The sequence below is a fragment of the Takifugu flavidus genome, chromosome 3 (assembly GCF_003711565.1).
Source record: "Takifugu flavidus isolate HTHZ2018 chromosome 3, ASM371156v2, whole genome shotgun sequence".
NCBI classification, from domain to species: domain Eukaryota; kingdom Metazoa; phylum Chordata; class Actinopteri; order Tetraodontiformes; family Tetraodontidae; genus Takifugu; species Takifugu flavidus.
The window spans coordinates 12,845,603-12,871,334 of NC_079522.1; the positions used below are offsets into that span (position 1 = coordinate 12,845,603).

Consider the following 25,732-nt stretch of genomic DNA (forward strand, 5'->3'; position numbering starts at 1 on the left):
CAAATTATGTTTAATCTGGTAACAAGCTTTTTCCGGTGGCTTTAAAAAGACAGACCTTTTGTGCTGCATTCAGAAGAACTAAGATTAAATCTTAATCGCTTTATTTTTCATTGCTTGCTCGGATAAAACGAGATTGGAAACTAATCTCCATCTCAAAATATTTTACTTTTGAAAAGCAATATTTTCTGAGATTAGATTTTTAACAATATTTCAAATTATTTGAATGAATGAATCCGAATGTAAGATATAACTAGAGAGCACGTTGGGAAGATCTTCATGGTCATGAAGCGCCTGGTCTTCGCTCCTCTGTGCCCAACTGTGGGGAAAGTCTGCCGTCTAGCGGCGAATTTAGAGAAGTGCGCTTAAAAACTGGAAGACAGACAGAAAGATCAATTTCTTTAGAATATTGGCGGCATTAACATCCCGCGTTTTTCTATTAAATGAAACACTTTCATAACCATATCAATAATAATCAACAATTTGGCGTTAAAAGTTGACTTTTGTGTTGTTTTTAAAAATATATGATCAAAATATATTGACAGGGATTTTACTCATACAAAACAGCCTGATTTATTTAGTGTTTTACCTGCCTATAAGACCTCTGGATAAAAATCTTGACAATGCTGAGAAGCCAAACCTTTGAATAAATAAGCCGAGCTGACGTCAGCTCCCAGGTCCTTTGAGGTGAGTAAACTCCATCTGCATCACGTGGGAAGCGTCATAGAGTTGTCTATTCTGGCCCCTGCAAACAAAACACACATCTGCATCGTCAAAAATCAAAACTTGGTGCTGTAATGATACTTTTCCAGCCACCAGTCTTTATCTTGAGACATTTTTGAAATTGGATCATGGATTTTACCTACAGTGTGATGCAATATTTGATATTAAAAATGCTACCCGAATTCCCTTAATGATGAAAACCCCATAATACTGCTAAAATGGTGTTTTACAAGGCAGGCAGGCTGATTCTAGAATAATTACAACAGATTTGCTAGAATGAAAAAAACACGCATATTTTTCCTGAAAACTCATTTACTTTCTGTCACTCTTCCTTAATGTACACACATTTGTGAAGCTATCTTTGTGAGGACTTTGTATTGACTCAAGTTCTTAGTGTCAAATATCCAAATGTAAGCCTTCCTAATGTATAGACTCTAATTAGGAATTAAGAACTTATATTTTCTTGTGTTTTTGGTTCCCATGAGGATTACCCGTCCCGAACAAACAAGTACACACACACACACACACACACACACACACACAGTGTATTAATGTCAAAGCAATGAAGGAAGAAGGAGCAATAATGACTGAATGGATGTTCTAAAGCTAAATTCTCTTCGCCCAGCAACTGGCACACACACGCGTGCACACACACACACACACACACACACCTCATATCACCCTTACTCTTTACAGAGTTCAGTATGTCTCTCCTTCGCACTGACTCCAATGTTCATTCAGCTTTAATTCTCGTCTCTATTTTATGTCCTAGGGGAGTCGTCACGTTGTCAACTTCCTGTCTGCAGGCTTTTTATTTTAATACAGAACAAAAGAAGGTTAAGAAAAAAATCCAGCCCTTTGTCTTCTTGACATGACTTCTCAGCTTCTCTGCGCCCTTTGATGTGCATCCCACCAAGTTCCTCTGAGTTTAAACTGATCCAGAGACCGTGTGTGTGTGTGTGTGTGTGTGTGTGTGTGTGTGTGTGTGTGTGTGTGTGAAGGAGTTTGCCATGTCGTTTTCTGTGTTTGAATGTTGTATTTGCAAGCTTTGTGTCTATGTGCGAGTGTGTGTGCAGTCAGCGCGGCTCCAGGCCCTCCTGCGTCACAGGGCTTTTCTCTTTCTGTGGCCCCTGAGCAAACATATTAAGAACTAGCTTATCACTGCTTATACAGCCAGCAACACACACACATCACACACCCACATGTTGAATACAATCCTAAACACATACACATCATTCACAAAAAAAGATAGCTTTGACTCCAAATACACAAAGACCGCCGCCAAACTCCCCAAATGTCAGCGATCCATCCAAAAGGAGGAGGCGGGACTAAAGGGTGTGATTGGCGGACAGTGGGTCATCAGTAAGTAAGTCAGGGCCAACTGGTCCTTAAAAAGGCCAATATTGGTCAAGTGTATCAGAAACCAGCCTGAAAACGACAAGCCTTCTTCAAGAGGCGCATCCTTGGAAAAGAGAGAATTCTGTTATTTAGATTTTTTTTTATATAAAAAATTTATTTAACCGTAAATGTTTGGAGTGGAGCTGAGGTAGACGAATACCAGCCTCTGGTTGAAAAAGAGGATAAAAGCTGAGAACCAACTTGACCTCTCACATCGGAGGAGTTTCCATTATTTTGGAAACAACGGAACCTTTAATCTGAAGACGCCGTAAGAGAACGAGATCGATCTGATTTCAGACCAGAACGTCAACTTTAAAAATATCTAATGCCCGCAACATCCACAGCATCTCCAACATCAGGACGTCAGAAGGATGAGGGGAGCTTAAAAACCCACTGAGACGCTGCGGGAAGAAGAAAGAAACCCCAACAAATCTTCAGATAGATAGTCAAACCGCTGTTGGTCTTAAATATCTTTTTAGTTTCAAACAATTGATCAGAATGTTTCACAACTTGCCTGTGAAGGTGGCCGTGATGCTCCTGATTCTCCGGACAGGAGTGGAGGCAGCACCGACCGAGAGAGGTGAGCTCTGGGAGAAATATAGGCTGTAGAAATATAAACTATGTGATCGTGAATTCCTAAATTTATTTTAATGACAGAAACTTAATCTCAGTCAGTTGGAGCAGTTGTTTGATGTTGTATTTAAGCATCTAATCTAGAGTAGTTAAACATCCCATACCTTTTAAAGTGTTCTATTAGTGTAAGACTCGGCTCAATATTTTATATTTATTTTAACAATGATTCTTAATCTAGTTAATTGTCCCAGATCAACATGGAAGCTGCAAATTCTGTTGCAAACGTCATAAAAAGACGTCACTAAATGACATCACATACACACATCTGCTGTCTGTGTGAAACTGTCAGGCGTCAAAATGCACACACATCATTCTAAAACCCATGTCACAGCTGAACGTGCCATAGCGACTCCATAGCAACCAGTCAAAATGTATGTTTACGAGGGGACGTCTTTCTCACGCTGAAACTTTGAATGTGTGTAACTCAAAAGGGACTCGTTTACGTCAGCACCCCTTTGCATGATCCATCAGCCAGGCCTACATGCTCATCAAGCTGCTGGATTTTCTTTATTGCAGGATTTCTGAAACCTCACCCCCCTCTCAGTCATTCCCCGGCCTCCCCCGCTGTGTCGGCAGCACAAAATCCAAGCCTGTACCTGAAGAAGTGGCTTCTGAGCAGCAGCCCGGCAGCGGACGGGACCACGGCGTCCGTGGGCAGATGGGCCGCAGGAACGAGCTCTGCGAGGAGCCACCCTGACTCCGCCGGTCTGGGGAAACGAGCGCAGATGCTGAAGATGATCGCAGCCTTGGAGGAGCTGCAGAGGGCTGTCAACAGCACGCTGAGCTCGCGCATCACCGTCATGTCGCGAGGTAACTCACCACAACTCCGGGTCGGTGCCACTTCACCGGTTCTCCACTAACGCCTCTGTCTTATTACAGCTAGCGGCAGGAATTCAGGAAGAAAGAATAAAGCAGTAAGTTCACCAAAGACTGCATCCTGTTAAACGTACTTCAAAGAAATCTTTTTTTTTTTTTTTAAATGTAATATCTTCTTTGTATTTTGCTCAGAGTCCTGCTGCTACCGGTGGGGTGAAGCCCACCACTCTGGCCCCCGCAGCAGGGGACAGCACTGCAGATGTAACCGGTCAAAATCTTAAAAAGTCCCAAAGCAAGAAGACCAAACGAGGTGAGAACAAAGACCTGTAGTTTTTTTATTATCAGTTTCAATGATAGCAGGTGAGGACAGAGCATTAATGTGCTGTTGATTAGAACAAATATGGGAGGAAAAGAATGATTGGAACTGGGAATTAATTACATTTCACCTTCATCTCCGTGTTGGCCTGTTTTGTGACGAGTTTTTCTTCCTGTTTCTCCCACAGTTTGCTTCTGGAAGTACTGCTCCCAAAACTGATCATCTCTGAGAAAAACAGCTCCACCCTTTTCTTCATCGCCCTCCACCCAGACATAAGTCAACTCAGACATAAGTCAAGCAGCTGTTTTCAAGATCTTTTCACACCATAAGCAGCACCAACATCACACACACACACACACACACACACACACACACACACACCACGAACTGAGCACTTTATCTCCTGCTGTGTCCTGTTACTGATGAGCTCAGCTGTCTTTCATGTTTGCCGTTAATTGCAAGTTAAGCCGTTAAACCCTGAATAACAGCATCATACTGCCTAAAACTAGCTTTATCATCTCCCTCTTTATCAGCCATTCTGCTGCGCTCTCCCATCCATCCTCTCCCACCCCCCACACACACACCCCTGACACTGGCGCCAGCCTCGACTCGGACCTTTTTATTCACTATATAAATAACAAGACTGACCATCCGGAGATGACAACGTGTGCCCACACGGACAATCACGCTCCTTAACCTTTTATTCTCCATATCAGACAGACACACAGAGTTTTCGGTTGTGTGTGCCCACTTTAAAATAAAGTTGATTCCTAGCATGGCAAAAAAAAAAAAAAAAAAAAAAACTGATAATAAAGATTGATATTTTTATTTTTTTATACAGTTTTCTTTTTAATTTTTCATTGTGCAGAAAGACCAATACTCACGCGGAGTTAGAGGAGCAGGGCTCTGAAGTGCACAAAAGTCCACTCCTTGGACTACAGTGATATAGGCTGAAACGTCTTATTTGAACACCCAGATAAGAGAAATATTTCAAAAAAATTATCCAGATTATCGGTAGGTGCAACAGCCTGAATGAGAACTGGATTAATGAACCTCAGGCCATCAGTTTATCTTCCAAACTTCATTTTAGAAGCTAAGAAAAACTCTGTACTATTTTGAAATCTTGCATTCTTTGTCTGGATGTTTCCATGGTCCTTGAGCGCTCTCTCCCTCTCTCTCCTTCTCGCTCTGTCTCTCTCCTACTGTGTGTGTATGTGTGTGTTTGCTGTCAGAGTGTGTAAACTGTAGGCGATTACATTCAGAGGGCTTACCCAGAGGTCACCATCACTGTCACCCAGGTGATGGCAGTGTGTGTCTGCACATGCGTCAGCGCGTTATCTGGCTATAGCACACAACACAATCCTTTAAGCAGGGAGCTAGCACATTTGATTTCACTCAAAAGTGGAATACCTCCACAGGTAACGTAATAAATCCAGGATAAATGTGTCAATGACGTGTCTCCATGGGTTTGGGGCGTGTGTGAAGTGAATGTGGGAGTAATTGCTCCCCTTGTGGTTGCAGCCTTTCAATGTGCTGCAGGTCGGGCTGAGGTTGCCTTCTGTTGCCACTGAGTGGAGCTCCATTTTGAAAAAGTGCTGATTCAAGGCAGTGGCAGCGATAACTCCAGAGGACTATTCTCTGTTATCAGCGAATTTCCTTTGGACAGGCTGAAACACCACACTAAACTGAACCGCATGGCGCATCCATGAACGAAAATGACTCACACTTTTCATTAAATGACAACAGCGGGCAGAGAGAAAGCCCACATGGCGATAAAATCAGTTTAATAAAACTCTCCACAGACAGAGATCATAAGGCCAGAATACAATAGGCTGGTGTCAGAAGTGGTTGGGTCCAAACATCATCTGTAATACACCATGCAATGGCTGTTAACGTTTTTCAGTCTAAAACTCACCACTTCAATAATCTGACCAAATTATATTGAGCTGCATTCATTTGTTCTGCCTAATATGGCCTAAAATGAGTTTTTGAGAGATAAACAATCTTAAAGAGCTAAATATAATCACAAACAAACCAAAAGAAAAGCCCCACCCAAATCATCTGTCATGGAGTAATACTACCAGGCACTCTTTAAGAAGAGATGTTTGGAATTATTGTTTAAGATATTGTAAATTTATGACTTTTGATGCACTGAGGATGTAGCTGCTTCACTGTGAATAATGCATAATGGTAACGTATGAGCATCATCACTATCATCTGTAAAACCAAACTGACCTGTAGAAACATGCAAGATCATTTTATCAGTACAAAATGAGGAGAATTAACATTCAGAAAATGTAAAAATAGAAAAGGCTACAATCACATATTAAGCACTATTGATTCCTAGCATCAAGAGACAATACCGAGTCAAAATTTGTGGTTACAATTATATTATAAATATAAAAATCACACAAATATAAACCTAGAGAAGATAATTAGCTCAGCTTATTTTAGCAGCATAAAGAGTGACAAGAATGTTAAAACAAGTCTATGTAACTGATCTACACTGAATATGAAACAATAGATGTTAAATTCTGCATTTCTTTGTGGTTATAATTATTCTTTTAAAAAATCACAAAAATAAAGACCTAGAAAAGACAATTAAATTAGCTTAGCAGCATAGGGAGTGGAAAAAGGGTGAAAACAAATGGCCTGAATATGAAACCCTCAGTATTAATAGTGTTGATGGAATAATTACTAGTACCATAAGTCCTAATAACCAGTCATGATTGGAGTTTCCCTTTATTTGCAGTCTTTATGTTGAGCTAAGCTAACAAGCTCCCAGCTTTGGCTTCATCTTAATTCATTCATTATATCATCTGTATTTTACAAAGTTTTACCATGATTAAGGTTGCTAGTGTTAGTGTGTTTCACCGCATAACTAATTCCTTCGTAGAACTATTTGTTCTCATAAATTAGGGCAGCTACAGCCAATCCATAACATGTGTACTGACTTATACGACTCATTAATTGTCAAAATCCTTACATCTGCAGTAACTGTGGCTCTGCCATTGTCGAAAAGGTGAAAAAAGTAACTTGTTTTGTGATTCTCATTTGATAATTTTTTTTTTAAATGGTGCAACCCAACCTGTGAGAGCACACATGCACACAATAATTGTTTTTAACAAGTTTGTTCATCATCATTTCCAATCATTTTCGAATCTCTCTTTTTACCTCGCTGATCTACCGTGCGCTGTTTTTGCTTCCCCTCTTATCTGATTCGTTTTGCCACGTCCAGGTATGCAAATAGGATTTCCTTCTCAGCGGGACAGGTGTTAGTGAACTCCTCCCGCTGGCAGGCACAGTTTAAATATCGCCACACGCCCGTCATCTCCAATGGAATCTCAAAGCCGCGGTATTTCTTGGCAACCACCTGCAAACAGAAATAAGAACTGAGCCCTCAACAGCAATTATAATCAGGGCAACGCAAACATGGTTCATACCACGTGGGCGCACTTTACCTTAAGAATATGTAATTTGGGTAGCAGGTTACAGTCAGCCAGAGTTAGCTCAGAGCCATCGAGGAAGTTTCTGGAGGACTCGGGCAGGTCTCCTGAGGCATCCGCATCGATCTCCTCGGACAGGGGAGTCCTCAGGAATTCATCCAGGCGGCGGAGAGACTTGAGCAAGGCTTTCTCTAAAGCTGTAGATGGAGTTAAAGACAGAAAAAAGGGCCAAACAGTTAGATACTCACGCAGGATAAATGTCACGCAGGACACATACTAAACATGCAAGATGTTTGCAGGAAATCAAACCATATCAATTGTTTTGCCATCGGACAGTGTGTACCCCTCAGTTGGCCGTTGATTGTAAATCAAATCCCATAAAAACGTCAGAGGTCAAAGTGCAACAAAGGGAGAAGGAAATAAGAGGCAAGACTACCTGTCTTCATCTCAACTGATTCTGCCATGCAGCTCGAGTCCTGACTGTTTCTCTGTTGTGTAACAGGTTGATCACACAACGGGGATACGACAAACAAGCTTAAACGATCGATGCACCCAGGTCACTTATTAAAGGACTGGGGACAGTTATCCAAATGATCGGCCTTGAAAATGGTATCTTGGTTACTCCTACCGTCGTTGGTGTCTTGCCGCTGGTTTTTGATGTAAGCTGAGAATTTGGCGAACACATCTATGCCTGCTGTGTTGGCTTCAGGATGTTTGGGGGCCAGTCTGGGGTAACTGGTGTCAAAGACACACAAGGGAGGTTACCTGAAAACATCGCTCGCCTCCGTCCCCCTCATTTGGATTTGTGTGTACCGTGGCGGGGTTAGTTTCTCCTCCAGGAATTCCTCGATCTTGTTCACGTCCACCTTTACCTCGCCGTTAAAGGTGACAAATGGAGGGTGGGTTCCCGGAGCCAGGTCCTGAAGGTCAGCTGGCTTCCTGACAACGCAAAACAAAATGACTGCAATAAGGATGTAAATTAAATCAGCCTGTTTATCACCCAATCACTTATCAAGCTTCGGTAATAAGCCTTTGTTGTTCTTTGTTTACATGACCACATCTCTGTTGACTCTGCTTTCCCATTAACGATAGCTGACAGTGTCAATCTGTTGGATATGTGCACATCACACAGGCTGCAGTCTCACCTCTTTAGGTCAACAGTGGTGACGTTGAAGATGACGCCTTTGAGCCAGAGGATCATAAAGAGCCTTTGAGAGAAAGGGCAGTTGCCGATGCTTTCTCCATCGCTGCCCGCCTACACACATACACACTGTGTAAGTAAAGACAATTACGATGAGGCTTAACGACGCTCACAGGCCTACCTTTACAAACAGCTCAATTGTAGGGAAGCCCAGTTTTTGAACTGCAATGTCATAAAGAGACATGATGCTCAATTACGTAGAAAAATGTTTTGTGGCAGCCCAAAATCCTCTTGGCCTCTTAAGCTTGAAACCAAAAAATAAAGTCTATTATGTTTATTTAATCCGCAATCGTTTATCCTCCACTAAATATAGATGCCTGACAAGCAATGGACCGTTTGTCCGTCCGCCTGCTCCTCGCGCCGCATTTTTGTCTTTTCTTTTTTCCGTGTGCTTCCTCTGGTATGTGAGCGTCTCCCCCGGACACAGTCCTGCTCTCAGAGGAAAGTTTGAGCTCAGCTAGAAGCAAAATAATCTTATTATTAATATTGTATAAACGAAACCTTCTGCACTTTTTTGACTCCTGTACCATCAATTGACAAGTTAAGATGCAGTGAAAAGGACGTTTTCTTATTTTAGAAAGGGGTGGGCAGCAGTTAAATCTGTCCTCGGTGGGGGACTGAAAAGCCGGCTTTCACGCCAGCGACCAGTAAAATGTCATTCTTGTTTTCACCTCTTTTCTTCTCACACTCGTCTGGTCCACGACGTGTGAATGAGGAGCTGACATTTCCATGACATTAAACATAATTTACAAGCGATATTTTGATTCGAGGGGAGTCTCTGCTGTTCGCAGCAACCTTGTGCCCACTTTCAGCCCCAAACAGGAGGCTAATCAGCTTAACAGGGTGAGAATGTAGAGATTAACCCCACATGCTGTACTGGAATCAGTAGCATTACACCGTTATCACTGGCAGACCGAAAGAGTGATTGTTGGTTAATTAGGAGGAACAGGTACATCTGTCTGTTTTGATCACTTTTTTAAACTTTTTTAAAATCCAGTCGTCAAGGTTGTTGGGATGTTGGAAAAGCAGGATGGTGGAACTTTTATATAATATTGACTCTGTTCTGTGCTGCCAACACAGTTCCTCACAATGGAAGCCATTGTTTGACTGTGAGCTCCCACAGAGAACAGACTTGTTGTTGGCATGTGAGGGGGGGGGGGTTCTTGGATATTAATGCATTTTTGACCTGCGTTAAACTTGCCGTCAGAAGGCCTGCCCTGTTTTTATTCTGGCCTCGCTCTGGAATGTATAGCTGGGACTCAACATATCTGATGTTTTAAGGTGCACGTAGGTGAACATTATGATTGATTTGGTATTAAAGTATGTGGACACGTGTAGTAAAATTAACGTGTCTTTCTTTCACAACCTTTTGGATGGCCTGCACTGTGTGATTCTGGCTGACAGGCCTGATGGATTAGGATATCACCGTCTTAACTGGATAAGGTAATAAGGTCAACCCGAGGTTTCCTTCTCAGCTGCTATCGCACACACAAACACACAAGAATAAGTGCCAACAGGGACGGCCAGGATACCCAAGAAGATAACCACATCACGCCAACAGGTTTGAAATAAAGGGGGGGAAAGTAGGATTCACCACCTACAATAATGGTATCAAAATAAAGCCGGTCAGTCGTATCAACCGATGATACAACATAATACACATATGACAATGAACAAAATGACAGAACATCGGAATGAGTGTGCATATCTTTCATGCAATGATGACCATGTACAAAAACAATTCAGCAGTATTCAGATTCTACAGTATAATGAACAATTCTGATGGTGCCTGACCCCATAACTACCTGTAGCATTAATTGTTTATACAGAAATTAACCCATAAATTTCTCCTCGATCCATTTTTCTATGTCACATTCAAGCCTGCCAGCAGCAACTAGGTAAATAGCTTTAGCCAGCTAGCTACATATGGATTCCTGCAGAAGGGAAGGGCTTCTTGTTTTACTAATTTCACCACGATTTCGCTTTGCCGTAGTGGCCATCTCACCACTGTTTTCCAGTTAAAGTTTTTTAAGCTAAATTAGTCCTCATGCGGCATCCCTATAGCTACAATTATACCCGTAAACGTTGATTTTGAGGATTTGTATAGACAGCACATGCATTTCTTTTTCCTTGTTAATCATTTTTACCTTGACATAGAGTGAAATTTCATAGGCCTGGTCTTGGCTTTCTGAGCTGTCCTGCACAGGAGGTGAGGGGCTGTCCATCTTCTTATGGGAGATCAGTGTCACCTCCTGTCTGTTTTCATCCCTGTCCTCCCACTGAGGGAAATAAGAATGCCCATCTTCCAAAAGCACCACACGCTTTTTCTTCACTTGATCGTCTCTCTTTCTGGGCAAGGATTCATCTTTGAATACAGACTTCAGCTCCTTTATCCAGTCCTCCTTCTTTGGCAGACTTTTCTTCTCTGGAGATGTCTCCTTGTGTCCCATCTCAGGTTCCCAGATGTCTTTCCTCACTGGCTTTAGTTCTTTCCTCCATTCTTGTGTCTCCGGTTCTTTTACGTCCTCAGGTTCTTTTTTAATCCAGTCGTCATCTTTTCTCCTGTGTGGTGGGACTCTTCCTGACCTCCAGTCTTCTTTCTTTGGTGGCTGAGGGTCAACATTCAACATCTCACACTCCATCGCTTGTTTCAATTCTTTCACTCTGTCAGTAAAACTCGATTGAAAATGTCTTTCATCATCTCTGGGCTTCTCATTTGCTTGAATCTCTTCTTTTCCAGTGTTATGTGTCTCTTCATTCCGCTCCTGATGTCCAGTGTCCTTATTTTCCTTATCACGGTGGACTCCAACCTCCGTTGTTTCCACGATGTTGTCGGCTGTAAGTGAAGCAGGCGTCTGCTCACCTATTTCTGTACGAGGGGCCTCCAGCTCATCAAACTCATCATCCAAAACAGTCACAGGCTCATTCGCCATATCCATCTCTGCCATCGAAGCATCTGTGTCTTCTCCTTTACTCTCTTTAGGAAATGCTTCCTCTTTTAGCTGCTCCGTCATGTTTCCTTTCAACTCCATCCCTTCATCACTCTGGGTTGTCAAAGGATGGCCCTGTAATTCACTTTTCTCCTCTGTTGTGCACCGTTTCTCCTTGAATGGGTCCTCGATTCCAGGACTGCTGGGTTCACCTTTACCTGCTTCCTCCAAGGCCTGCCTGGACTGGTCCATATCTGCAGCTTGCTGTCTGTCTGAAGGTCCCTCCTCTAAGACTGGATCTGGAAGCTCCATCTGGGCCTCATCTTCAAATTTGTTTTCTTGTTCGACCTCTTTATGGTCATCGTCTCCCTTCTCTTCCTCACACAAGGACTCTCTAACAACATCATCACTGGTATCACCCTCCTCTGTCATATTCTGCTCTTCCTTCACCATTTGACAACTCCCGAATTGCAGATTTTCTTCCTGGAATATCTTGTTAATCACCGATGACGGTGTTTCCTCTCCCGTTATTTCTGTCTGAGACTGTTCAGAGCAGACAACATTCAGCAGCGGTTGCTCTTCCTCTTTATTTTGCTCACTCTCTGCCTCTAGAACATCATCTAAAACAGGCGTGGCATCCTTTATAATCTCTTTACCTGCTACATCTGTAACACGCTTTTCTGTGTAATCCAGAAATTCAACATGCTGTTTGCTGGAGTTGTCATTCTCATCAGTCAATTCACTGTCATTGGTTATTTGGCAGATCTGATTGTCTGGCAGTTCCCCAGCTGTATCAAAGGGTGTACCACCATCACCATCTGTAGAGGGTTGACTTGCATTATCTTCCTCATCCAGTTGTTTATTCATCTCACTTGTGTCTGAGGTCACAACTGTTAGTGGGGGCTCACAAATTTCTGCACCGTCACCTTCAGTGTGACCAATTTCTTCTTTGTAAGTGTCGCTGACAGACAACCCTGTCCACTCTACCAGCTGCTGCACCTCAGTTGGATCCTGAACGTGCTCTGCATCATCTATGCAGGACACAAGTTCCTGTTGTTTGAAGACAACTTCACCAATTGCTTCCTCTCTTATCTGCGTTTCCAAAATTTCTGCCACATCTTGTTTGTTGGCTTCATGCTCTGTATGTTTGTTGTTGTCGCCTAATAAATGCTGTTGTCCCTCCCCATCAAGTACCCTCTTTAAATCACATTGATTTTCTATTATTGTATGCCTATCATTTGACTCTTCTTGTGTCTTACTCTCACTCTCTTCACGATTTATCTCTTCATCTATGTTTTGGTTGTCGTCATCATCAGGTTCTTCCTCTCCCCCAGAGGTTTCTTTCAAATTTTCACCTCCTCCATTTTCTTCACAAACCCTTTCATCTCTTACATCTTTTTCTAAACTTTCTGTCACATCCTGTTTGTCTCCATCTTCTCTGTCTTCTTTGCTGTCCTCACATTTGTCCAGTAACTGCTCTTGTTGTTTCCCACCGATTACTGTGAGTAAATCACATGAGTTTTTGATCATGGTATGCCTATCATTTGACTCTTCTTCTGCCTTACTCCCCCCTTTGTCCTCACTTGTTTCTTCATCTGTCTTTTGTCTGTCTTTTTCTCCAAGTTGTTCCTCACAGTTTTCTTTCAAATTTTCAACCCCTCTGTTTTCTTCAGGTTGTACTCCATTTGATTGAGGGAGCATTTGGATAATCACGCCTTCCTCTGGTGCATTCTGCTCTGTGTTTTCACCAACTTCTTCTCCATCTCCCGCCATCATTAAAACATCCTCTCCTACCTCTTCAGCAAGCTCCACTTCATCATCTTCTTCTTTTCTGTGCTCATCCTCCCCTCCTCTTTGGGTATCCAGATCTGGACAAACCCCAACAGGGCTGTGCACAATGGCACCGTTTGACAGGTCTGTATTTGAACTGTCTGACTGAGCCATTGGAGCAATTTGAGAAAAACTATGGCACTCAGAAATTAGTTGACGGTCTGGTTGTTGAGGTACAAGGGAAATAAATTTAGCTATGTGTCAAATATATTCCAAAAGCACTACTTTCCTTTTGCCAAGGTTCCAGAAAAAGAAAGCAAGGATAATCCAGAGCAATTAATATTTCCAATGTTCCAGCCCAATTTTTTTAAGAAAGAAAATAAATGTTATATGTCACGAGTAAAAAATATTTTACAGTTTCCAAACTGCTAATGAAGTGACATCAAAAATGTATACAATACTTTGCACTTAATGGTCAAGGAAAAATCCAAATGAAAATAAAAAAATAAAAATCTTGATCCTGAGATATCCAAAGATAGACAGGTTGAGGGGATACTTTCTTTCTGCTCTCTGGTTGTGGCTATAGGGCTCTTGAGTCAGAACTGCACCTTAAGAAGAATTAAAAACCAAAAAACACACTCTCTCGCTCTCTCCCTCTCCCTCATTCTCTGGCTCCCAAGGGATTAAATGGCGGCTGATCTCCACATGACTAGAAGCTTATTGCCCTGCCACCAAGGGACCGGTGCCCCATGAGCATAATATTCTGAGTCTAACGCTTTAAAACAGACACACTATATATCATTTTGTCATCTGCTGCATTTATTATGCATTCTCAGCTTTGATTAATTAAACAGCAATTACAAACCATTTCATCAGGACAGAGAAGTAAAATAGAAATTTTAAACATTCATCACTTTGAAACTCTCAATTGAATTAATATGTAGTGGATGAATGTAAATTGATTGTGCTTTTATCAAACGTTTGTTAACAGACGTTTTTTATTATATACATTTTTCTATTTTCTGTGTCACAAAATGTGATTCTGCAACTATTAAAAATGCAAAAAAAAAGCGCTCTTTATTACGACCATAACAGTAGTCTTGCAGAATACTGGAGGGGACCCGCAAGAACAACTGAGAAAATGTCGTAAACCGGAAGCGCTTGTCTATTTTGTCTATTCCATTGCGTCACTTCCTGTATTCGCTGCGTCATGCTAGTTAATTTATCGGGGTTTTTCTCTAATTAAAATTAAATTAGTTCTTATTGTCCAGATTTTGTTCATGACAACTCAGGATACCAAATTAACACGCGGAATATTTTGTTTCAACTTGTTCTTTCTCAGTTTAATCTCGGACTACATTAGCATTGTCCTGCTAGCCACCTGAACGTTGTTGCGTTAGCTACGCTCGGGGGCTGCTGTACTTCTACCGGCTGTTACTAGAAACCCAACAACAAAAGCGCTGCATTGACATGAAAAATCACTCACGTTTTTATTGGTAGGTATTATAGTCACAATACAATAATTGGTGTATGCAAGACGCGCATTTAAAATGGGTTGTGAGCATTAGAAAGCCCTTTTTGTTGATGTTGATGGAGTCGTGCTTTGCTAATTTTGGTTCATGTGTCTCCACAAGATAATTGTGATACTCCCAAGTCGTGATGCAGCAGGTAGAGAATTGCGGAGACGGAGAGGCGACAGTCGATGTCCAGTTTACTGATCTACCCAACGCTCTAATAGCCTACAAAGTCCCGGAGGATTTATTCAATGAAGGCAGTATAAAGGTAAGAAGCTTTTCCGAATGCTTTCTTTTTATTCTGCGTCGTTTCTTTTTGCCTGTTGGTCGCTCGTCGATCTGGAGAACTCCGATTTTTAACCAGATGTGTCACAATGTCATGTAAAATCTGGCCTCGCTGGTGTGATCGGCGGGTTTTTAAGGAGGTTTCGTGCATTAGATCCAGCCCAGACGCCTGTAGGATTACAGCTGTATATATGTGGGACTCGGACCACTAGATGGAGATACGAGTAAAGGAATTCTTATGGCTGAGTTGACAACACAAGGACACACTTATTCATGACCATTAATGTTATCCTGAGGGGTTAATGTCGACAATGACATCCGTCTCACAGGTTGAAAGAGTTTCTACTCATAGTAGCACCAACCCAGATCTATTGATGTGAGACCCTGTGATCATTTATAATCATCATGTTGGATACACTGTGATGCTGCAGTCGTTCACCAGGAATTAGGAGCTGCATCTGAAAATAAATATGCAACGTGCATTGATGTGCCATCTAACAGGTTTGCATCACGTTTTGGAAACCTGATCGCGCCATTTGAATTTAATGGATTCTGGTGCAAGAATGGTTTTGTTGAAGTAATTTCCCTTCACAGAGTGGCATCGGTGCATTTTAAGTCTCTGAATGGAATATAAAGGACACCGTGACTCACTGAAGTGATGAGATCAGCTCTTTTGAAATAGTTGACCTCGCACCCTGGATGGGGGAGCTCTGTTCCATGACAACACAAGTGACTGCAATGGCAAGCTGTTTTAACTTCACCATCACTATCTCATCAGGATTTACGGGCTTGGGAAAAGTTAGAAGCACCTGTCTGTGGAGGGCTCGTAAACTTGTCTCCATCCCCATTAAATGTTATTTTATACTTGCTGGACAGCACAGACCTAAACTTATTCTTAAATCTGTCAGTGCTCGAAGGGTAGTTTTTCGTTTCAAGAAAATATTTGTTATGTTTTAATATCTAATAGGACAACATGAATAGTTACAATCAGGAAATTATACACCACAGATTGTAGATGCTTTTGTCTTCAAATCTAATGTACTTATGGAGGGTTTTTGTTGTTATTTTATACTCTGAGCAGCCATCATGCTCACTGTGAAACTGGGGAGGGGGGGGGGAATTCTGCAGATACTGGATAGCATCCCTGTCCTGTCCAAACACAGTTGTGCTTGCAAATTCGACCAGGTCCTCAAAAACACGGGCTCAGTTACCCGTCACATACACGCCCAGGCAGTTGTGTAAGGTTTGGCACGGTGTAGGTGCTAACGTTGTGGAAAATGAACAACAAATGACACAGGCAAAGGGCATTTGATGACTTTCCCCCATTGTGTTTATCCATAATCCCGCTCGTTTTCCTATGGGTGTCTGCCGTCACGGTCAGTAAATGTGTGTGGAATAACGTTCCCCCGAGGGCGTGCGTGTATCATCAGTTCTTCTGAATGTTCTAATGTGAGTTAGTGGAGTCAATGTGCTTGAAGTAGAATTCTTATTTTGAGGTAAGCCTCAGGTTGGCCTACATTTAAAAAAGCTTCACAGTAATCCTGAATAATTGCAATTTTGGGTTACATTCATCCTCCCAACGGTTGTGATTTAATATTTTTAAACCATAACATAATTGTTTGAGATCATGACATTACTGTGTTTGTCAAATTTAAAGTTTCACTCCTTGACAGCCTTATTGTATCCAGAATCCTTTATTAAATGATGGCTTTTACTGTATCCAGTTAAAACTGATGTCTTCTGCATACAGTCTGTGTTAATTTTAACCTCCTTTTCTTACCTAAATGTGCCTTTGTTGGGGAAAAAGAGCATCATGAGCCATGGAATATCTGTTGTGTAACTTACTTAGTGCACAGCCAATAACAAGTAACAATTTCCTGTACCGGTAATTGTGGCTATGCTTTTATTGTCTCTTTAATACATTTCTGAGGATATGATCTGGTCTGTGGGTGAATGGAATCTGTTTTCCACTTGTACAAAAAGTTGTTTAGCCCGACTGGAGCAGAAACCAGGCCAATAGGGGCATTAATAAATGGTATGGAAGAACACATTTAGGTCCTTCAAAGAATAAAAACGACTTTGAAAGTCTCGGTGGATTTTTCCAAAGGGCCAGGACTGGAGGGAGGGGTCCTTGAGATAAGGGGAAAAATGAGAGTAATTAACTGATTATGGTTTCTGTGTGTGCTTTTTCTTACACAAGAGGATAAGCAGGTTAGACATGGATGAATAGATGGAGAAGAAGAGCTCCTCTGAACCTGCCCGCAGACAAACATGTTCAGGGCAAGTGGAAAATCTGAGTAGCTTTGTTTTGCTCAACATGCTCTTAGTCAGAGTGTCACATGGAAAAAAGCTGACTTGTTCCTTTCAATTGAATTTTGACCCTAAAATATTGTTTCAGAGATCTCCGTCTCCAGAAAGAGTTGGAAAAGGAAGAAGTGTGTCACTGCTTAATCATCTTTTAGTTGTTCTGGTGTGGAATTTAGTTTGAGCCAACAATGACTGCCTGTCACTGGAGTCCGGGTTCTGGAAATTGAAACCTGTCTGACTCAAGTCAAATCACAGGACGATTCCGATTTGAGAGTTGTTGTTGTTTTTTTTAAATTGTATTTAATGCAAAAAATCAATCCTTCTCATTTGTAATTCTCTGTCTTATATGAATAAAACTAAAATATTGAGACTGTGTTTTATCTGTATAAGATAATTATCAGAAGGTGTTGAAGGAGGAAACTGGAAAAGTTAGGAAATAAAAACATCTCATTAAATTACGCAACTGAGTTCCTGGCGGTGTCTAAAATATAGTGAGGAAATAACAGGCCTTTTTACTGTCAAGTTTAAGCCGTAAAATGAGCCGTAAATATTTGACTGGCTTTGGCTCACACACACATTAGTTGAATAATAATCAAAAGCTGTCAGTTGTCGGTGTGTGTTGCCAGCCAGTCTGTACAGTGAGGGAATGGAAAAAATGGGAAGATTAAACAAAAACAGGAGAGCGGAAAAAATGGCACACGCTCACAGTGGGGAGAGGCTGAGCTCTGGAGATGATTAGCACCTACACACATGTTCACACGGTAATGTTTAACATCAACAAACAACGCTTAACACCAGAGTGTCAGCTCCACTGTCAGAAGCCTCAGACGCTTCATCCCAGTTCATTTTCCACGCAGGCTTTTTCCATCCTTAACACACGCAGCATATGCTGTTAGTCATGTCAGCCTGCATTAACACCTTCAGAATGAAGGGCAGAAATAAGGCTCTCACCACCACGGTTCCAACCGGACCAGCAGCCAGATGTCAGTGCCGAGATAGTGTGCTCTCCCACCTCGGTTCTGAATGGGTTCGGGTCAGGGTTAGGCTTAGTTGGTCCATTCATAGTGTGATCGTCTTGAATGGGCATATACGTGCATGTACACGGTGTGTAAATAATAATCCAGCAGCCTTTCAGTTCCAGGGTAAACCCGAGGGGTTAGCCATATTTTTAAAGTGCTGTCTGTTGTCTGCACTCACATTGTCATGACTCACTTCGTGGTTTGAGGAAAACAAAATCGTTATTGATTGCAAAATCCAGTTCTTTTCCTGCTGTGATAAGTCAAGTGTTTACTGGGAAACGGGTCAGTCGAGCAGGAAACCGTGACACAGGTGTCGCGACATTATCCACTGTGACGTCTGTGTGGATTTTTTACGACCGGTACACAGAGCAAATCAGGTCATTGATCGGTCCTGTTGCTTTTCTGATTCCATAAAGGGGCAGAAAAGTGACATTTCCAGTCTTTCTTTTGCACAACAGCCCCCCAAAAGACCCCCCCCCCCCCCACTGTTACATGGCTATTAGTAATCAAGCAGAGAATAGTTTTTATTGAGTGTTTTGTTCCCTTTTCAGTTTCGCTCCAGGAGATGTTGAATGTGTGGAACTTATTGATTTTTCGATACAACACACAGGTGCAGATTATAGTGAGTGGTCCATAGTCGAGCTATGATTTTCCTTGCAGAACGCTCTGCATCCTCCCAGCCCACTTCAAACTCTTCTATTTATACCTCCTAAAAGCATGTTATCAAACTGCATACTTTCCATGAGCACTACCTTTCCCCTCCTCCTCCTCCCACCAGTCTCTCTCTCTGCTTTTTCTATTCTTGCCTCCCTCATATCTCCCTTTTTGTCTGCAGCTGTCCTTTGACTCGGCGTCTTCTACATTCCCTGTCACAGGCGTGTGTCTGTGCTGTGCGTGTGTGTGTGAAATGAAGGTGGAAAAAGATCTATTTATCGCACAGGTTTCACAATGCAAAGCATTTTATGCCTGGGCGTGAAGCATCAGAACGTGGCTTGATTGTCCGTTTTCTCGGGGCATCTGCCGTCGTCTGTCCCGTATTTCTCTCCGTGCACAGTGTCCCTATTTCTGCGTGGTTAGTCAGCATTGCTGCATCTGTCAGGAGAGCAGCAACGTAGAAGCCAGGTCCCTCCCACTTCCATGAGTCGATTGGTTTGCAGTGAATGAATGAGCCCATGAGAGGGAGGGGATAGTGGGTCATGCGTCATTGGATGGCGGAGGCTCATTTAAAGCGCCTGTGGAGCAGAAGGAGGAGAGAGGGGATCCGGAGCGAGCTTAAAACAGGCTGAATGACATTTCCAGCTCTCCACACCCAAATCTCTGGAAAATTCCCTCAGTCTGCTAACTGCAGCAGGAGGAAGAGTGTTGAAGCCGCAGTGCTTCTGAAATCCAGAGTAGCTAACCTTGGGATGTGGGCTCGGAGGCTTTGAGTTGAACAGAAGAATGCTGCAACACTTTGGACTCTCAGGGTGAAGACAAAAGAAGATCCGTGCACCCTGGGAATACTGACCTATTTCCTGTTGAGGAGCTTCCATTACCTCTTTTTGTGTGTCACGCTGGGGAAAGCAACGCTCCCCCGTTCCCCCCGATTTCCCCCTTCCTCTTCATCGTCGTCATCCTCACCATCACCACCACCGTCAACGTCTTCGTCTGCGCTGAGGGGGGTTTCATTGTCCCACTGCGGCCTCGCTTCAGCCATCAAGTGGAAGAGGTTCCGGCTGCCCGGCTCACACATCATGCACATCAAGACGACCAAGTGTAACCATTTTTGCCTTGTAGCCTCTGTGACAAACCAGGAAGTGTTCAACCACCCGGAGGCTCAGGTAAGACCGGTCGGCTCCAACCAGTGTTTGGAACACACCACTCAGCTGTGACTTTTGTTCTTTGTCTTTAGTGTTGCCTGGCATCAAAAATAGACTAAACTGTCTGTACATGCAAAGGTGTTCTGTATTCATGTGCTGCAGCAGATTGCAGATATGTAGATGAAATATTTTCAGTATCTTTTCAGCACGGAATAGATTAGCCAGCGAGGCTGTGAGACAACAATCACCAGTGAGAAAATGACCCAAATGTGATGTCATAGTGATGTAATTGGGTTTATAATATCACTGCTGGGCTTTTGAGATGACCAAAGATGTTCTCTAAAGGAGGCACATGGTGTCTGAGAGTCAGGGGTTTGGAGGCTGGAATAAAAAGGCTGCAAACGCCAGTAATGTGTGTGAGCACGATCCCATCTGGATTTGAGAACATGCATCAAAATAACATACGTTGCACGTTCCCTGTACCATTTTAACACGGTTGCCATTTGAACCAACATGTTTTCATACCACAAGATTCACAGAATCGCCACCGGTAGCTGCCCAACAGAAAAAGTGGAGAGAATCGAGTGCCACATAAACAGGAAGGGAGAGATCAATGCGTTTCCTGTTTTTGTGTGCGAATCCACTCCAAGCCCACCTAAAGTGTCCTCTGTCCTTTAAAACTCACCACGGCAGGGCAGCGTCAGCAGGGATGTGCCTTGTGCTGCGGCACAGACCGGCATGTGCGTCGCACCAACTGCTCAATGCAGGAGGCAGGGAGGACTTGTGAAATGCTATTTTTAACCCGAGTATTTAAACTCTGATGACTGCGACGGCGTGTTTGATGTAACCCGATCCTCTCGACAGAACACGGATTATTCTCTTGAATTGGTCGGGACCAGTGGAAAATCTTTCCGTCTTTTTCCATCTTTCCATTTCCGTCATCTTTGAAGAGGGGCAATCATGCAATTAACTCGCACGGTGACATAATCGGTCTCTTCAGGATCTGCCTTCGTGGTTCACTCTCCCACAATTATGTTTAACAGTCTTTGAATGCTCCTTTCAAAGTTAATATCATTTCTTGGCTAATAGGGGCTGAATCAACTCTAACACATTGACCTAAGCAGTCACGGAGGATTTGCTGACGTTGTAATGATTCGAAGTTGCAAGGCCAGAGGTTAAACAGATTATTAACGTGTGGCCATCTGCATCATTGTCTCTGTGTCCTTGTGGATGTCACAGCCAAGGTCGTCTGTCTTTCATCTTTTAAATTAGCATCTGTGACCGTGATGTTTCATCTAAAATTGAGGCCCCAGCTGCCCGAGTCCAGCATACACTCGCTTCAGTGTCACCTTATTTTTGGCCGCGTTTCTGTCACAGCTGCTTCTTGCTTTAGCTTTTATGATAACTCGATTCTAATTGATTCAAATTGTCGTGAATTGACTCTGTATTTTTCTCGCTCTTGTCCCACCAGGCAGGTTTCGAAGCCTTGTTCCGATCGTTCGACCCAGAGGTGCAGTTCCAGTACTTCAAGTCTTTCCGGCGTGTTCGCATCAGCTTCAGTGACGCGCTGGCTGCAGCTGAAGCGAGGCTACGGCTCCACAAGACCGACTTCAGCGGCAAAGAGATGAGGCTGTACTTTGCCCAGGTGATGTCTTTGAAGTTGCACGATGGACCTACAAAATCTCTGTCTCATTTCAATCAGGCGCTTTACTCTCTTCAGGAGCTTTATTTAGGCGTCAGAAAAATAGAGCCTTGTGTGGGATTTACATGGAGAAACATCAGATTTGTTTGCCCACTTTTCAATAACACCTTAATTATTGTATAACCTCTGTAACGCTCTGCCAGACAATGAAGTGTGATCCGGGGAAGAAACACAGTGACTGTTCCAGCATCACTTCTTAGTTTTGGCTAGCATGGGTCCTTAAGTTGCAGATCGTGGCATTTCTGTATTGTTTTTCCCCCCGACGGTCTCATTTGCCACTCGTCCGCCCGTCAAACTCATTTTTGCCTTCCCTGTCTGCAGTCTGTCCACATAGGGAGTCCTCGGCTTGAGCCCCCAAAGCCAGAGAAGCAGTTCCTGATCTCGCCCCCTGCGTCCCCTCCAGTGGGCTGGGAACAATCTCAGGATGCCACCCCAGTCATCAACTATGACCTGCTGTGTGCCATCTCCAAGCTAGGACCAGGTATGTTGTTGGGCCTGAGCTAACATGTCGGGCTTGACCAGACCTGTAGTTGCATCAAAATGTATGCTGCTGCCTAACAGCAGGGACACATTCATTACTGACCAGGCTTTTTTTGTCAATATGTTGTGAGCGTGTAAATGTGGCGGTTGCCTGAAAGCTCGATTCTTCTGTGATTCATAGGGGAGAAGTATGAACTTCATACCGCCACCCCCACCACCCCTAGCGTGGTCGTGCATGTCTGCGAGGATGAGCAGGTCGGCAACCCGGTCCCCAGCGACAGTGACCAAGACGACAAGGCTCGCGCCCCGCGGCCGAAGATCATTCAAACGCGTCGCCCCGATTACACGCCCAGGATTGAGCAGTGAATGATGACAAAGCAGGGAACACAGTGTGGCGGCTGTCACCATTTGTCCTGAAGCCATTGGCCAAGAGCTAGATATGCTCTTAGAGCTTTGGAGAAGGTTTGAGGACTTTGGAAATGCACCTGAGGGGGCAGAAATTTCCTATAGATGAGCATTTCATATGATGGAGTGAGAAAACATAGTGTCAAATGCTGCATTCAAGTCCCATGGGAAAGGGAAGAGTGTCAAAGAGAGAGAAAAAATGGCCAGTTTGGAGACGAAGCATTCATTTGTAATCGGTAAAACATGTTGACCACATTGCTGTCACAATAAGTACTTCTGGATCTTTGGATTGTACTGACATTTTGAATCAAATGCGCTTTGACTAAGTCTGTGTGTTTTGTGCAAGGAAGCTTTTCAAGTGCAGATAAAGTCCTCTTACACAACCACTGCAACAGATTTGAATGCTGATTCTTCCCACATGACTTGAATGCAGCATCCTCCTGGGAAGGTATTTGGTTTGTTTCTGGTGTAGAAATAACAGGAGATTGATTTTGTATTGAGTCATTTAGTCATAACTTTGACCGACTGTTTTGTTTTTTTTTTAATTTTTCTGCGATGGTGCTACGCGTGTGTTTGTCCGCTTTACGTCTTGGTACGCGCTGGTTCTCCACTCGCTCGGCTGCAGTTCGCCAGCTCTGCTGTTTAATGTGACAGCTGCACATTTGCATATGTTCTGTGGTGGACGTGTAGTGAAGTCGAAGCTTGCGTCGCATCTGGACCCACCGTGTCGTTGCTGTCATGACCTCTGACGGGGTTTTTCCGGGTTTGATTCCAGTTTTGGTTTGTGTTTTGGATGTCGTGTAGCAAAACAAGCGTTGTCTGTAATTTGCTGAAGCTGAATTATAGCTTTAACAACCAAGAGTGTGTCGTCAGTAAAATAGAAAAAACAAACAGATGGGCTAAATAGCATACTGAAAGAAAGTACAACTGAAACACTGTTTTAAGGTCTGTTGCCTGTAAATTATGTCTTTGATTAATACAGTGTAAGGTGTGTGTAGGAAAATATGCATCAGAATAATGTGTGTGAAGTGTAGATCAATTGCTGTTCTGACTGTTGTGTTAACTGTTGCTTCCACATTCGGATTGGAGTCACTTTTTCATGACAATATGTTACGTCACATGCTTCTTTATTTAACATTTATAGAAGATCTAGAATGTTTCGGGGTTTTTTAATAGACATCCAAAGGTTTGTGTTGAAGACTTACAAATATCTGATATTTGCATTTAGGTGCTTCAAGCTAAATCTTGAAAATCGACGGCCTGGTTTAAGGGTTGTCTGGCAACAAGACAAGACAGAAATGGCAGAGCATTGAGTTTCCATTTGATCACCAGTTTATTGACTTTCAAATTGCTCCCAAAATTGGGTGTTGATCTCACAACACCACAGTTGTCTTTGTTGCCGCTGGAGAGAAAATTGTAAAAACCTGCAGATGTGTTGGAATGTGCAACATTAACAACTGAAAGTGTTTCCCCTGTGAGGCAGGAAATGTATCGGCAGTTCTACACCTAATTCTGGCATATATTTTGTTCGTTGCTAATCAGGTTAGTTCAGCCCCGCACAAATACATGCTGCTAGCAGAACAAATCAGTGTTAAATTACAAGAGAGGATGGGTAAGAAGACATCGCATGTGTAATGGCGTTGCTTTCTTGGTCGAGGCCCTAATTGTCGATCGACTTGGCTTGAATAGGCTGTAATTATTTTGTTATGTGGGCAGCAACCTCAGACCGCTGCATATAAATCTGAAAATGTTGGTCGAAAGACTAACGGATGCATCCTTGGAGAATCACAAAACAAATTGGGACTAATGAAACGAGGATTAGTGAATCAAATGTAGTTTTTAAATGTCGCAGACATGCTTCTGTTTCGAAGCCATATTTTTTTCTCCTCAAGGACCTCACTGATGCTAGCATTCAGGATGATGAGCAAATGTTAGCCTGTGGAAGAAGCACTGTGAAGCTCTCGATGCACTGCCTGAAAATCACTGATAATCTTGTAAGGTTGAAAAGGTTACATGATGCTCTGTCAGTTTAGCCACTTTTTTACAACTGCTATTTTAATCCTGCCTATCTTTGCAATGTTACTGAATTACCATTAAATAAAGATATGACCTTCATGACGCATGTACTTGAAATGATTTTGTCTAAAAGAATGAAACAGGCGTGTCGTACGATTCCTCTGTGAAACTGTATGAGTGCCCCCTGCTGGCCGGGTAGAAACATTAAAATAACTAAAGCTTCCAGGGTCGGACGTTATGGATGCAAGTGAGAGCTGAAGCCATTTAATGCGACTTCATATGTATATTGCGAGGCACCTTTTGACGGCATTAAACGTGTCAGCAGAAGTCCTGATTTTGGAGCTGGATCCGCCTTCACTACAACACCGGTCCCCAGGTGTCCCCATAATGAAGACTATTGCGTGGAATGTCTCCGCGGCGGTTATATTTTAGATTTACCCAAGGAACACGAAATTAATGATTGGAACGCAGGTCTGCCTTTTGAAAATAACCATCACATTAAATTTTTACCATCTTTTGGAAAGAAGTGAAAGCGATATTAAAGCGCAAAGTAAAATAAAATTCAGTATATTGGACAGGAAGTGAGGGCATTAAAATTATTTTGAAATTCGTAAGAGTGAGTGGGGTGTTTGTCTTTTTGTTGGATTTATTTAATTATTTATTGCTACTCGCTTCTGGAGCCACACTCCTAAACACTAGGTGGCGGTAATGCGCCCAAATGCATGCTGCAACCGCCGCGAAGCAACAGAAGAAGAAGAAAACCGCCCCCAGCCGGAAGTCCGCAGGTGTTCACAGGTGATCCTCATTTAGGGACAATTAGGCTGAAACGTCCGAGAGGGGAAACGAACTCCTACAGCCTGAAAATTAAAGTTCACAAGATTGCTGAAGAAAATCCCAAAAAGCCGTTGGATGAACTTTGTCTTGGCTTCAAAAAGTGAGTATATCCGCCTTTCCTGCTGCGATTCAGTGGCTTTC

At 42.8% G+C, this 25,732-nt stretch overlaps 3 protein-coding genes and 1 long non-coding RNA gene across 8 annotated transcripts; 2 read left to right on the forward strand and 2 right to left on the reverse strand.

Moving 5' to 3' along the window:
- Positions 1–230: 230 nt before the first annotated feature.
- On the reverse strand, positions 231–3,479 carry LOC130523450 (uncharacterized). Its single transcript, XR_008949888.1, has 3 exons — positions 3,348–3,479; positions 638–742; positions 231–369 (listed from the first exon to the last, which is right to left on the reverse strand). It is a non-coding gene; the product is annotated as an uncharacterized LOC130523450 (long non-coding RNA).
- On the forward strand, positions 1,746–4,711 carry urp2 (urotensin II-related peptide). Of its 2 annotated transcripts, XM_057028799.1 has the most exons (5): positions 1,746–2,698; positions 3,268–3,561; positions 3,631–3,665; positions 3,760–3,877; positions 4,071–4,711. In XM_057028799.1, the coding sequence occupies exons 1-5, from the start codon at positions 2,617–2,619 to the stop codon at positions 4,100–4,102; spliced, it is 561 nt and encodes a 186-aa protein (XP_056884779.1). In that variant the 5' UTR covers positions 1,746–2,616; the 3' UTR covers positions 4,103–4,711. The 2 variants fall into 2 exon arrangements, with proteins under 2 accessions (XP_056884779.1, XP_056884778.1); XM_057028798.1 differs by having other exon boundaries at positions 1,752–3,561.
- Positions 4,712–5,650: 939 nt separating this feature from the next.
- Positions 5,651–13,884, reverse strand: LOC130523445 (chloride intracellular channel protein 4). Of its 3 annotated transcripts, XM_057028792.1 has the most exons (7): positions 10,678–13,884; positions 8,475–8,584; positions 8,143–8,268; positions 7,958–8,064; positions 7,345–7,526; positions 7,058–7,256; positions 5,651–5,748 (listed from the first exon to the last, which is right to left on the reverse strand). In XM_057028792.1, exons 1-6 carry the CDS (start codon positions 13,402–13,404, stop codon positions 7,095–7,097), a joined length of 3,414 nt encoding a protein of 1,137 aa, XP_056884772.1. In that variant the 5' UTR covers positions 13,405–13,884; the 3' UTR covers positions 5,651–5,748; positions 7,058–7,094. The 3 variants fall into 3 exon arrangements, with proteins under 3 accessions (XP_056884772.1, XP_056884771.1, XP_056884773.1); XM_057028791.1 differs by having other exon boundaries at positions 5,651–7,256; XM_057028793.1 differs by lacking the exon at positions 10,678–13,884 and adding an exon at positions 8,652–9,123 and having other exon boundaries at positions 5,651–7,256.
- A 543-nt stretch (positions 13,885–14,427) lies between these two features.
- On the forward strand, positions 14,428–24,859 carry LOC130523447 (calcipressin-1-like). 2 transcript variants are annotated; one of them, XM_057028795.1, is made up of 5 exons: positions 14,428–14,726; positions 14,865–15,012; positions 21,626–21,799; positions 22,178–22,337; positions 22,518–24,859. In XM_057028795.1, exons 2-5 carry the CDS (start codon positions 14,890–14,892, stop codon positions 22,700–22,702), a joined length of 642 nt encoding a protein of 213 aa, XP_056884775.1. In that variant the 5' UTR covers positions 14,428–14,726; positions 14,865–14,889; the 3' UTR covers positions 22,703–24,859. The 2 variants fall into 2 exon arrangements, with proteins under 2 accessions (XP_056884775.1, XP_056884777.1); XM_057028797.1 differs by lacking the exons at positions 14,428–14,726; positions 14,865–15,012 and adding an exon at positions 18,924–20,175.
- The last annotated feature ends 873 nt before the right edge of the window (positions 24,860–25,732 follow it).